At 45.9% G+C, this 13556-nt stretch overlaps 3 protein-coding genes across 4 annotated transcripts; 1 reads left to right on the top strand and 2 right to left on the bottom strand.

Annotated features, from left to right (window-relative positions):
• Positions 1 to 31: 31 nt before the first annotated feature.
• LOC115758750 (ralBP1-associated Eps domain-containing protein 1) lies at positions 32 to 5660 on the bottom strand. Its single transcript, XM_030699508.1, has 7 exons — positions 4879 to 5660; positions 4384 to 4809; positions 3996 to 4312; positions 3171 to 3937; positions 2637 to 3112; positions 1655 to 1735; positions 32 to 1499 (listed from the first exon to the last, which is right to left on the bottom strand). Exons 1-7 carry the CDS (start codon positions 5026 to 5028, stop codon positions 897 to 899), a joined length of 2820 nt encoding a protein of 939 aa, XP_030555368.1. The 5' UTR covers positions 5029 to 5660; the 3' UTR covers positions 32 to 896.
• A 239-nt stretch (positions 5661 to 5899) lies between these two features.
• LOC115758721 (coiled-coil and C2 domain-containing protein 1-like) lies at positions 5900 to 10109 on the top strand. Of its 2 annotated transcripts, none has more exons than XM_030699472.1 (6): positions 5900 to 6049; positions 6153 to 7763; positions 7826 to 8257; positions 8316 to 8467; positions 9583 to 9727; positions 9789 to 10109. In XM_030699472.1, exons 1-6 carry the CDS (start codon positions 5993 to 5995, stop codon positions 9912 to 9914), a joined length of 2523 nt encoding a protein of 840 aa, XP_030555332.1. In that variant the 5' UTR covers positions 5900 to 5992; the 3' UTR covers positions 9915 to 10109. The 2 variants fall into 2 exon arrangements, with proteins under 2 accessions (XP_030555332.1, XP_030555333.1); XM_030699473.1 differs by having other exon boundaries at positions 9637 to 9727.
• Positions 10110 to 10111: 2 nt separating this feature from the next.
• LOC115759262 (alpha-L-iduronidase) lies at positions 10112 to 12641 on the bottom strand. The gene is made up of 5 exons (XM_030700164.1): positions 12170 to 12641; positions 11690 to 12104; positions 11433 to 11624; positions 10544 to 11289; positions 10112 to 10479 (listed from the first exon to the last, which is right to left on the bottom strand). Exons 1-5 carry the CDS (start codon positions 12639 to 12641, stop codon positions 10400 to 10402), a joined length of 1905 nt encoding a protein of 634 aa, XP_030556024.1. The 3' UTR covers positions 10112 to 10399.
• Between the last annotated feature and the right edge of the window lie 915 nt (positions 12642 to 13556).

Consider the following 13556-nt stretch of genomic DNA (forward strand, 5'->3'; position numbering starts at 1 on the left):
TTGTTTCGTGTTTTTCGTTTTTTGTGTTTTTCATTTGTTTTGTAACTTTTTACAAATGCCTAAAGAAATTTGATAAATTTACATAATATCAATTTGTGTATACATAGAAAATAGTTTTGAAAAATTACTAAACCTAAGCTAAGCTTTAAAGGAAATGAAATTGGTTTGCATGTGTTTTATAATATTTTTCTTTTTGTTTTCATAATAAATTTTAACTCTTTTAATACTTAAACATTTAAGCCTGGCTTACGAAAGTTACAACTTTTAGCACAACATTATAATTTTGTTTTTCATTGCCGGAATGAATGAGAAGGTCGAGGACTTGTATTTCCCGGTGGAGCCAGGTTTCGAGTTATTCAAAATTAATAGTTAATAAATAATGATTTATTGCCTTTGGGCATACTAAATGTAATATAGCAAAGATTGAAAAATGGTGTGTGTGTTTTTTTTTTCTATCAGCCAAACAAATGCTTTATGAGTGTTGCACTTTTCAAATACGATTGACGCCACTTTGTGGATGCATGTCATCTAGGGAGCAGTGTTTTGTTTTTTTTTTCATTTCGTTTGTTTGTTTATAAAGCGAACATTTCTCATTTACATTTACACATTTACGTTTAACAATTAGTTCCATTAGCTCTGTGTGCGCTAAAGAGAAGTATACATAAATTGATCTGCATAAATATGTATATATAGAGGCGGCATTATTGTTATTGTTATTGTTGCTTGCATGACAAATTTACTTTTCATTCATTTTTAAAATTGAGATTTAACTAGCCTACAATTAAATTAGCGAAACATAATAATAAGCAGCGTGCTGAAAAAAATTCGTCTGCTCTTCTAAATAGATGTGTGTTATATGCGCTGCATGCAACAAACAGAAACAACAAAAACGCTGCTTAAACATTTGTATAGGCACCGGCTGAGCCGGAGGAGCCGCCAGTCACATTGGCCGTCATCGGCGCTGATATTGAGGAGCCAGTGCGTGCGGGTGCTGCACCGCTGGAATCACCGCCAGCTGCACCGGCTGCCGCAAAACTTTCCAGCTTGAGACGCATCTCCTCCTTGCGCGTCTGCACGCTCAGCAGCTCGTCGCTGAGATCGTTGCACAGATGCAGCAGCGAATTGTTTTGCTCACGCAGCCGCTGCAGCAGCTCCGTGGTGCTAGTTTGATTCTGCTTAAAGGAGACATGACGCAACGAATCGCTGATGGCGGTCACACGCTTCTCAAAGTTATCGGCGCTGGGCAGCTGAGCGGCAGCCGTGCACGAAGACGATCCTGCTGCAGCCAGTGCTGGGGCCGGCGTCTGCGGCTTGCGGTAGACCTCAAAAGCAGAGACTCGCTGTTGCGTCTGCAGCGTCATGCGCATGGGCGGCACAAAAGCGGGCGGCGGTGGTGCCGGCGGCAGTGAATGCTGTTGCTGCTCGGCTGTGGCACCAGCAGCAGCGGATGTGGCATTGGCGCTATTGCTGCTGCTGCTGCTGTTGTTGCTGGCGTCCAGCTGCAAATGGAGAAGGCATTAGTTTTGACCATGAACCAAGCGTAAGCGCAAGTTTTATTCAAAAGCTACTCAATTTTGGATGCATAACACTAGTAAAGCTACGGCCAATTGTGGATGCATTTGTTGAATCAAGATTTTATTCTTATTACACTTACAACATTCGCGTCGTCGGCAAAGTGAGTGAAATCGGCAAAACCCGCTGAGGTTTGCATATCGAAGCTGGCTTGCGCGGTTATCTTAATTAAAGTTGGGTTTATATTACAGTTTGTTTACAAAATAAGTAAAAGAAAATAATAATAAAGGGGACACATAAGGTAAAAACTTTGCACAAAGAAATATGAATATAATATAAATAAATATTCGGTAAACCGAAATCTGTTTATACTATGGCAGAATAAAATGATAAATAATACAGTGTTTACTCGCTAAACGAAACGCCTCGACTCCAAATATTATATTTCAAAATACATTAATCATAAAATATAAAATCTTTATTTGAATGCTATATTTTTTTTTCTAAACTTGGTAGCTACAAGATTAGAGAATGTTATATTGAAAAATGTTTTTGAAAATATTGCTGTTACTATTTTCTATACACTAACTTTTTCTAGAAGCTCAAATTTTTGAGTGACCACTGTATCCAGAGCTTCTGTTCAGAGAAAACGCTGCTCTGAAATAACTTGTTTTATAATTATCTTTCAATTATCGCTTAGAAGAAAAAAAAAATCAACCTCTGTGCTAAAATACAAATGATTGAAATAGCAGTTGAGCCAGCATTGCCTACGAACTAGGAAGCTGTGAAATGACCCTAAAGGAACAGCATATTGATCCTTTGCTAACATTGTATGATATTGACATCATGCAACAGCTGTTGAATAGCTGTTAGGAAGGGAATTCTGTGAAATTAGCTTGCCTGCTATTTTAGTAAAATTTGTTTGAACATTAACATAGCTGATATTCTTAACATTTCCAGGTGATGTTAAATATCTGTTAGTAAATGAAACACAGCTACGAACACAACATTTAAACAGTTTCCTTAAAAAATTTGCATAGTCATATATACTAGACATAATTTGGAGCTGGACAACAGACAAACAACATATATAGCTAGATTGGATGCACTTATACTGGACTTACCTCGGGCTGTTGGCCACCGGCTGTGCCAATTTTAAACTTGTTCAAATCTAAGCTACTGCTGCGCGCATGTCGATGGGGTCGTGGCGGCGGCAAAGGCGGTGGCTCCTTTTTGGCAGAAGCTGTGCTTGATGCATAACTTAGTGGTAATGGCGCCGCCTGCTCCGGCGGCTCATTGACACCAATGGAGCCAATGCTTGGCTCACGCTGCGGCGGCGGCGGCAAGGCACCAATATTCTTCGCTGGCAGCTTTTTGGCCTGGGGACGTTGTATGGCGCGTAGATCACTGCTTTGCATCGAGATGGAGTCGCGATCGCGATGCGTTCCAGTTTGATTGTTTTGTGCTGTAGTCGTTGTTGTTGTTGTTGTTGTTGTCGTTGCCATGGCCTTGGGACTCTCCTCGCGCAGCACAACAACTCCGTCCATATCGTTTGTAGACTGCTGACTTGATTGATCAGCGGCTGCGGCGATGGCTGTGCCTACGAATAAATAAAGAATGTAAATACGCTGACGAAGGGTAAAAGGGTATATGCTTACCTATGGGCGTCACACGCAGCGGCACGGGATGCAATATTTGCGGATTTGAGACCACATCCTGGGCAGTGCGTTTCATATCGAACAGCGCTGGTTTGAGGCCGGGACTAGAAACGGCAGGAACAGCAGCTGCCGCTGTGCCGGCTGCACCAACTGCCGCAGCTCCAGTTGCTGTCGATGTCGTTGTGGGAGATTCGCTAAATTTGGTCCATTGACTGGCATCGTTAGTTGTTCCAGCAGCAGCATTAGCTACCGCTGTTGTTGTTGCAGTCGCTCCTGTTGGTTTTTCCACATTTGGCGAATTGGAAATGCTGCGATTCTTAAGCACGGGCGATGTCGTTGTTGTGGTCACTTCACGTCGAGAGCTACTGTTGCTGGCTTGCGACGAGGTCGAGATGCTGCTCAGATTCATAATGTTCTTGTCATTGGGCAAGGGACGTGGCTTCGCTTGCGAGCTACTTATGATTGTATTGTCAGTGTGTTCATCTTCGTCGTCATCATTCAAATGCAGGAGATCAGCCTCAGGCGGCTCTTGAGGTATGTGCGCCGTTGATGATGACGACAACGATGTCGTTGACTTAGCCAGCACATTGGGATGCAGACAATGAGGAAGGCTGCTAGGCAATGGTATATTATTGCGACGCAACACAACCAGATGCATGGCAGCTGTGAATTCGGATAGACTAAGCGCACCGTCGCGTGTCACGTCGCACAGCTGCCAGATATGGCGTAGCTCCTCGACAGGAATGCGGCTTTTCTCAAAGAAGATCCTGCAAATGAATGCATGGTATGAAAAGGCATTTTACTAGACACACAGTTACAACTTACCGCGCAGCCTGACCGGAGAGCAGTCCGTGCGGATCACGCTGCACAGCTCTGAACTGCTTGTTGTAATATTCGCGTTGCTCGGGCGTGATTTGATACAGCGTAATCAGTTCGCTTTCGTTGTCATCATCGTCGCTGCTGTGACGATCCGAGGACTCCTCCTCGGTGCCCAACAGCTGGCGATGCTCGTCACCGAGTAAGCCCTGCCACAACGTATCCTGAGCCCAGGGACGCTCTGCCACGCTGTTGGTGGGCGTGGGGCTATCACTGTTAGTGCTCCACGCCTCCGGTGAGCCACCAGGGCCTACGCCACGTCGACGCTACGATTAAATAAATAACACTTTCATATATCTAAGTCTATTTACATAAGTGTGATAAGATATATACGCACTGTTTCGCGGCTGCTGTTGCTGACGACAACATCAGCGCCCGCCAGCTCATCAAAATCGCCGCCACCGCTGGATTCGTTTTGCTCGACTTCGGAATCGGTGCTAGGCACATCCGAGGTGTCCTGTAACTGTTCCAGCTGCTGTTGTTGTTGTTGCTGCTGCTGCTGAGAATTGCGGCGCAGCGAGTTACGACGATCGGTGGGTGGTGGCGGCGGCAGCGCACCCAGGCCATTTTCACAGGTACTCGCTGGCGCTGTAGCAGCGTCTTTCCAGCCAAAATGCGGCAATGGCAATGGCACCGTGGCGGCAATCAGCTCCTGACGCAATGGCACCGCTGCCTGGTGGGCGGCAATTAGCTTGAGGCACGAATAAAACTGAGCGCGTGAGATGTGCAAAGCGGTTGCGGGTATTCCAGCCAATGATGTGATCTGTCAAACAATAATTAAAAATTAATTAAGAATGCACGATGCTGTCAATTGAGGCATTTGTGGACCTACCTCAATTACCGTCTCGTTGGCAATGTCCGCTGAGCGAAAGAGTTCGGTTGCTTTCAGCATGGGCACCTTGCCGGTGTTCTCCACGTCGCAGCATTGAAACAGTTCACCATAGAAACGTGTCTCGGGCTCCGTAAGCGTTACCTCTTCCATAGCCGTCAACTTGTTGCTGCCTCCACACCCAGCGGTCGTCGAATTACTTTTGGTATAAGCTAGCCACGCCCGTTGACTGACTGCCAGCCAGGCTGCGTTCGCGATTGCGACAAATCTGTTTGTTTATTTCCACGCTTAACTAAACAAACTGCTAGCTCAGCTGTGCCCCCCGCCTGCCACACGCGCTTCGGCTCGTTTATCGTCGCGTCAACGTTGCTGCCGCAGCGTAGGTGGAAAACGGCCCAAATGAGACACAAATACAGCAGCAGGTTTGACAACGTTTTGCAAGCTTTAGACAGCCACCACAGCCAGCAAATTGAGTGCACACATTAATGCATAACGCGGCACAGGCAGCGCAGTTATTAAATTTCCAATTGGACTTACTTCAACTGCACAATTTATCAATCAATAGGAATTTTTACACGAATTTTTCGCAAACTGTTGTGCACTGTGGTGGCATTATCATCGATAGAATCTAGAGATAGCGATGGCCGATAAGTGTGTACCCGTGATTAATCAACGGTAACGATTAATTTGGGTTTACACGAATAAAAAGTGTTAAACAACCTGTGCTGATTTGGTAACTTCTTTGTGGTAATTTTTTCGGCGTTCAATAAACTTCTAAGTTAAGCAGTTCTAAGAAGATATGTATGTAATTTAAAAGTTCTAGAGAAAATATGTTTCGCTTTCGAAAAGCACAGCACTGAACTGGTTTACAGGCGACCTAGCAAAACGATTGATTTGTAAATTTGATATCGATTAAATAAAACCGTTAAGCATATGGACCGATAAGTATATTTAAAACCGAAACTCCTATCGTTCATCCCTACTTTCGATAACAGCGAATTTTGTTATTGTCCGTCTAGGCGATTGCAACGCAATTTAGGGTTTTAAATTTTAACTAAAGAATTTCAGTACCTAAATACAGTCATAGCATAACTAAATTGCCTTGAATTAGTCAAGAATGTTTTCACGCAAAAGGCCAGAGCCTCCAAAGCGCCGACAGCACGATTTATCCCAGGTAAGGAAATAAAAACAAGCAAATATAATTGTCTATTTACAATTATGAGTCATGCCTTCCCTTTCCTCTTGCCTCTCGCGAACGGACACGAATACGCACACAGTTCGGTTTAACGGAAATACCGGATGACTTTGATCCCAGCGCTGGCTTTGGCGATGATGATGCAGCGGATAGCGATTTGGAGGCTGAGCTGGCGGCAATTAGCGGCGGCGGCGGGCCAAAGCCCAAAGCAAAGCCAAAGCCAAAATTGTTGCCCAGCAGCGATTTAGACAAAATGATAGCAGATAGCTTGCGCGATGTCAGCGACGATGATGACGACGACGCTCTTGAGAATGACAGTGATTTGCTGGGCGAGCTGAATGGCATCGCCGGCATGGAGGATGGGGAGGAGGAGCAGGCACCGGCGGCCCCCGCCGCTGCTGAAGAACAGGAGCCGATTCAGACATTTCTGCCGACAACAACAGTGGACACATTGGGCATCATAAACCAGCGATTGGACTTGTACAAACAGGCTGAGGCCAATGCAAAAGCCGCTGGCGAATCAGGAAAGGCACGACGTTTTGCGCGTGGCTTAAAGACACTTCAAGATCTACAGAAGCAGTCAGCAGCCGGCAGGAGCATCAATGTTGATGACATTCCGCCAGAGGTGAGCATCAAGCCGGTTGGTGGCGAAGCAGCAGGAGGATCTGAAGCACCTACAGAAGAGCCCAGGCAGCCCATGCGTGCCGCGCCAGCGCCCCCCACGCCGGGCACACCGCCAGCATCTGAAGCAGCTGCCTCGCCCAGCACACCGCCAGCAACAGCTACGCCCACGCCTGCTAGTCCCTTGGTGTCGCAAATGCGGAGTCGTCAAAATGAATACAAAGCCGCAGCAGTGCAAGCCAAACGCAGCGGGGATACAGCCGCTGCTCTGCAATTTCTACGCGTGGTGAAGCAGTTCGATGTCGTGGTAAAGATGTGCGAGGATGGCCAAGAGGTTGATCTGAGTGATATGCCGCCGCCGCCGGGCGAATTTCTGGCATTCATGGCCAAGATGCAGGAGGGCGCAGCAGCTGCTGAACCAGCTCCAGCCCCAGCTCCAACTGCGCCAGCACCAGCGCCACCAGCTGCAGTTGATAGTACAGCCGCTCCCACTTCAATGTTAGAAGCGCTTCAGCAGCGTCTGGACAAATACAAATCGGTGGAGGAGGCTGCGAAGGCAGAGAGCAATACCAGCAAGGCGCGTCGTTTTGGGCGCATTGTCAAACAGTATGAAGATGCCATCAAACAATACAAGGCAGGCAGACCCGTGGCCTATGATGAGCTGCCCGTGCCACCGGGCTTTGGTCCACTGCCCACGGCGGATGCTGCGCCCGCTGCACCTGCACCCACGCCGCCCATGTCGCCCACATCACCGCCTGCTACAGCGAGTACTTCCGCTGGTGGCACGCCCACCAGCTCTGGCACCGTGACGCCGACGGCAGCACGTAAAGCGCCTTCGCCGCCTCAGCCCAAGGAGTTAACGACACGCACGACGGGCAATCATCAGAAAAGTAATCTGGCGGAACAACAAATGAAATTGCTGCTCGAGCGGCAAAAGGAGTTTAAAGTGGCCGCCATAGCAGCCAAAAAAGCGGGCGAAATCGATCAGGCCAAGGAATACCTAAAGATCTACAAGGGCTTCGACTCGCTGCTCAATGCTGCAAGCAGCGGACTGCCCGTGGATCTCAGCACGGTAAGCTTAACTGGATTTGGTTATAGTCAATGTAGTTAATAATATGTGTACTCCGACGACAGCTGCCTGTGCCGCCATCGCAACGTGACAATCTGGAGGCATCATTTGCCATTGTGTCTACCGAGGATTGTGATCCGAGCGATGACATTTGCGAGATTGGCGTGCGCATGGAGGAACAGCTGGCCAAACAGCTAATGATGTGCAAAAATACGCGTGATCATCACAAGGCCATGGGCGATGTGGCCGGCATGAATCGATTCGAGAATCTCGCACTGACCGTACAAAAGGATTTGGATCTGGTGCGTTACTCCAAACGTAAGAACCAAACACTGCCCAAATTCCATTACGAGAAGCGTTCCTTTAACATTGTCCATTGCAACACGGATCTGACGGACAATGAGCTGGAAATTGTGGTCGTGCGCGGCATTAACTACAATGTGTCCAATCCCAAGGATGTGGACACTTATGTGCGCGTCGAGTTTCCGCTGTTGAATGTAAGTTTTCAGCATTCGATTTGTCAGTTACATTTTCTTAATTTCTCCAATGCTGCAGGATGAGTCATTCAAGACGAAAACCAATGTGATCAAGGACACGGACAGTCCTGACTACGATGAACGCTTCAAGGTGGACATTCAGCGCAGCAACCGCCAGTTTCAACGAATCTTTAGACGTCACGGAGTTAAATTCGAGATCTATTCCAGAGGGTGAGTCCAACGCCTTAAAACATAATCCGAACGCTTTATTGAGCACTGCAACTATTAATTCTTACTAATGCCTACCGCATATTCATATCAATTAACCAAGGTGAAGCGGAAGAAACCAAATAGAAGTCATTGTAGTCCGTCAAGTATACGTGCATGCGAGGTTGTCTAATAATAATCTCGGCTTAAAGCTAATTGATTCTTCCTTTAAAAGTTATTAGATAAATCCAGCTGTTTAGACCCCAAGAAAATAACTTTTATAAATAACTTATTAGACCTAACTTCAAATTTAGTATGTAGATTATGATTAAAGACGAATCTGGAATACCGGATGGAGTATCAAAACGTTTATATTTCGTTTAGTAAAATATATGTAGGTACCATAGGTATTTTAAGATTAGAGGGGTTCATCAGAATGTGAACATTGTAAATGAAATGAGGACTCAGAAATAAGAATTCGCATTCCATTTAAATTTCATATATTCGAAATCTATCTTTTGTCTATTCTGTTTTTTTAAGGGTTTTTATACCTTGAAATTGGCCTATAGAAATTAAAGCATATTATTAATATTTTTATAAATATTGGGGTAATTAAAAATTAATGTCCTCTTTTGAAATCGAATAATTAACAACCGACCATTGTATTTTTTTTTGTAGTATTTGTTGTACTTTTTTGGTTGTGGTATTATCTATGTATTTGTCAATCTGCTAGCCATACAAACAAATGTTAAGGCCGTTTACAGTAACTGTTATTAACATAACCAGTGCATTTGCTTAATAACAGCGCGCCACAGGTGTTTAAATGGTTTTGGAAACGCCCTAAACATCTGCTCATATGTATTTTCAGTAGAAATTTTGGTTCTTTATATTATATTTTCCCCCTTAAATACCCTATTTAAATCAGGTAATTTTTTGTTGTTCAGCTTTGCCTAGATTTGAGTTTAGCACGCCCGTTGCTTTTCACATTTCATTGTTGCAAACATTGAATGCATAATTCGAAAGTTTTTAATCAATATGTTTTACAAATTCTTGCGTCTCAAATCCCAACACAAACTCATTGCTACGCAAAACGCTATAAATAAAAATTAAAATAAATAAAACACAAAAAAAAAAAACAGCTGCAGTATTGATTGTTGTGGACTAAGTCGTAAACTGCCCATATGTTGTTTCAGAGGATTCCTTCGATCCGATACGCTTATTGGCACCGTCAATGTGAAACTGCAGCAGCTGGAAACCAAGTGTGATATACACGATACCTACAATGTGAGTACCAAATAAAGCCATGTAAATTATCAAATATATTTAAATCCTTTCTCATTTGCAGCTAATGGATGGTCGCAAGCAGGTGGGCGGCAAGCTGGAGATCAAGGTGCGTGTACGCAATCCAATATTGACCAAGCAAATGGAGCACATCGATGAAAAGTGGCTTGTGCTGGATGCCGAGGGCTGAACACAGTGTTGCCTGCACTCTCTTTTCACTTAATTTTTTTTTTGTACTTTATCGCAAAACAAAATTTGATGTGTTTATTGCTTAAGACATTGCGCTGAACGCTTTGGCCTCCCTGGGTTGGCACTTATGTATTACATAAACATACACACACACACACGCACACACACTTACTCACATACACACACACGCGTTATGTACTATATATATATATATATATATATATATATATATTTGTATAAATATTTATGCATATGAGATAACTATATATGGAACAAGACGCAGCGCTGCTCTGAAGTTTTGTGCCCCATTATTTAAACAGTTCCATGCCAAAAGTTTGATAGAGTTGAAGAGTGGGAGATTTGGAGAGAGAGCAGCGCACGCCTTGCGGCCAAGCAAAGCCTGATTATGTTTCATCTAATATGCTCGATATGTTAATAAACCCATACAATTTATATAAATATGTTTGATAAAGTTGTTGTGCTAAATTATAACTCCAGATATTCGACTATTTGTGAGAAGGCGCTGCTCTCATTAAACACATCCACGCCGCGCACCTTATAGAAACCTGAAAATATAAACACGAGAATGTCAATTTTAGCTGAAAATAAACCCTAGCATATTTGGCTTACCATTTACGCTGCCATTCGGGCCCGGCGCATATTGAAACGATGGATAGGGCAGATGCCAGTCCATGGAGATGTGCAACCATTCGGAGCCGGCACGCTCCCTGAACCAAACCTCATAGCTCTTCAGGCACTGGGTGGAGCGTGATTGTTCGCTCCATCGGATGAATACCTCGCGCTGTGTTACCTCCACAATTTCCAGCTGCTGCGGCCGCTTCAGCTTGGGCCATGCCGCCGAACAGACGCGCAACAGCATCACCCACGGCAGCGGCAGGCTGGCCGAGTTGACAACCAGCTCGCTGTTGTACTGCCAAATGGGGCCAGTCTCGTATAGTCTGGGTGTCTGCGCCCGTCGCATGGCTTCGCGCAGCGTGGCATTCGGATAGGCGGGACTGCCGGCCTGCTGCCACACGTGCGCAGGATCTGTGCTGTGCGGCACCAGCAGCTCCGTGATGAAGGCCGACTCATTCGCAATGGACATATTCAGCGTGTATTTGTGATGATAGGCCGTCAGTTGGGGTCCCGCCTGTTCGGGACTCAGGAATATGGTGGCCATATACTGTGCCACCCCATTGCCGGAGATGCTGCGCAATACCTGCACACTGTGCTTGCTGTCCATGTTCACCAGCTCCAGGTCTGCGGCTCGAGTGCCCAGCTTGGCCAACATGCCCAGCGCCGCGTAGACGGGCTTTTGCACGAACTGCGAATGCGTCGGCTGCGTCTCATTCATGCGAAAATGCGCCAACAAAGTGCTGAAAGATTTCAGGTTCGGGATTAGGTGCTTTAATTGTATGTAATATCAAGAATTCTTAAAGCCCCCAAGTTGGATTCCAAAGATATCTTTTTTTATGGAATTTATGTCCGTGTTCTCGGATCCCAATGGTGGGCTACTTACCGCTGGCTAAACTCATATGGATGATAGCTGAGAAAGGCATTGTCATGGCTGATGGACTCCAGTTGGGCCATGACGCCGCCGGCAAGCTTGGCCTGCCAGTGCTGCATCACAGTGGATATCAGGATGGCCGCATAGCGCACATCCGCCTGAAAGTCGCGCGGTGTGCTCCAGCCCGCAACGGGATCAGCCTCACTGCAACCAGAGGAAGAGCGAACATCTTTAGTTAAATAATATTAGCGGATTTAAGCTGGACTTACTCATTGGCCACTGGCAGCTGCTGCAGCTGGGGATAATCGTGGTAAATCTTTGTGAGCAGCGCCAGAGATCCGTTTAGAATTTCTGTGGCGCTGCCATCCAGACCCTTGCGATGGTAGGTGAGTATATCGATGGGACACTTGGCCAGCTGCTGATTGCACAACTCCAGCAGCTGCCAGCAGAAGGGATGATGCTGCTCAGACTTGAACAGGCCGGCGGGCCCACGCAGGGCACGATAAAGCTGCTGCTGGCGCTTGGACTTGCGCCTGCCGCCAGCTTTGCTCAGGCCACGGCGCACAGCCTGCACATACTCCAGATAGGATGCGGTCGTGAAATTAATGCGATTGTAGCTGCGCAAATCCGGCTCGTTCCAGGTCTCATAGCGCCAGTTGGACAAGCGTGCGGCGCCATGGCGAGCTGCGCAGAAGGTGAAGGCTGTCAAACAACCAGGACAACTACTCCGGCAGTCGGGAATGACTTACCCAACTGATGATTGATGATGCTCTTGACAAAGTGCTCCCAGAGAAACCAATTGCGTTCGGGATTGGCGGTGAACACATGACCCGGATTGGCCATAAATTCCAGCACCGGCGACAGGTGCTGCTCCTGCAGCATATCCACAAATCTGTCAAACTTCTCGTAGTCATATTGGGGCACACCCTCCGTGCTGTACTCCAGAAACTGCACCAGCTCCAGCAGCCAATGGATGCGTATGTGTGTCACCGCGCCCGCGGGCAATGCGCCAATCTGGCGCAGCTGCAGCTGCATCTCGGGCGCCTCCAAGGCGCCGCTGATGCCGCCATGATTGATATCCCCAGCTGGACAGAAGCCCACGCCCGTCCAGAAATGCGGCAAGGCATGGTAGACCACATCGCCGCTGGTATAGTGGGCGTGGCCAAGCTGCCGTGTGGCCAATGCCAGCAGCAGCAGCAGCAGCGGGCGAAGCAGCCACATTTTTTTGCAAAATATAAATAAAAATTGTTAGAAAATAAGCTTTTGATTTATTTCGTTTATGGATTATTTGCGTATTGCGCGTTGATTTGCTGATGATGTTGATAAGAGCTGCGCCCCAGTGCACGGTGTGTCTGTATCTGTTGCCGTTGCCGTTGGCCGTTGACCACGGCCTTGTCTCGTGACGTCACACGCAGCAGCAGAGCAGCAGCAGCGGCAACAGCAGAGCAGCAGCAGAGCAACAGAGGCAACAGCCAAGCAACAGCGTGCCAGTTTCACACAATCTCCCCCAAAAAAATAAAAAACAACAACAAGAATAACGGCTATTTACGGCACACCGACAATTAAATACCCTTCAAGGCTTACAAATTGGGCAGCAAAACGGGTTTGAACCAAACCGAAATGGCGGCAACATAATTTTGAATCGAGCCGGTTTTAGCCGCAAATTACAGTATATTTTGTATAAGGAAGGGAACTTTTAAACTAACCAGTTCTCCGAACCGAAACCGGAACCAAAACAAAAACCCTTTCTTTTAAGATAAAAAACATTTAAGGCGAACCACCAGCTATATTTGGTAGAGCTTATTTTTGTGTAGAGCTCAAATTTATGTAGCACAATATTTTAATTTAAATTTAAGATTAAATTGTTTTATTAAAATTTGTAAAATTATGGCAAATTAAAGCTTTCCAAAATCTGGGCACAAAGTTGTGTAAACCGTAAATCGAAGCATCAAAACAATTTGTTTTTTTTTTTTTGGTTTACAAAACTGTATAATTACTTTCATACGAAAGCTCAGCTTCCGACAAATTGATCGTGTATGAAATAATATGGTATTCCAGTTAGAAACTCTCGTAGCTTAGCAGCGAAGTTTCGCCAAGATCTTTATATTTATTATGGTGTACGGAAAAGTTTCTATA

The sequence above is a fragment of the Drosophila novamexicana genome, unplaced genomic scaffold (genome assembly GCF_003285875.2).
Source record: "Drosophila novamexicana strain 15010-1031.04,08,12 unplaced genomic scaffold, DnovRS2.1 tig00000193-arrow-pilon, whole genome shotgun sequence".
NCBI lineage: Eukaryota > Metazoa > Arthropoda > Insecta > Diptera > Drosophilidae > Drosophila > Drosophila novamexicana.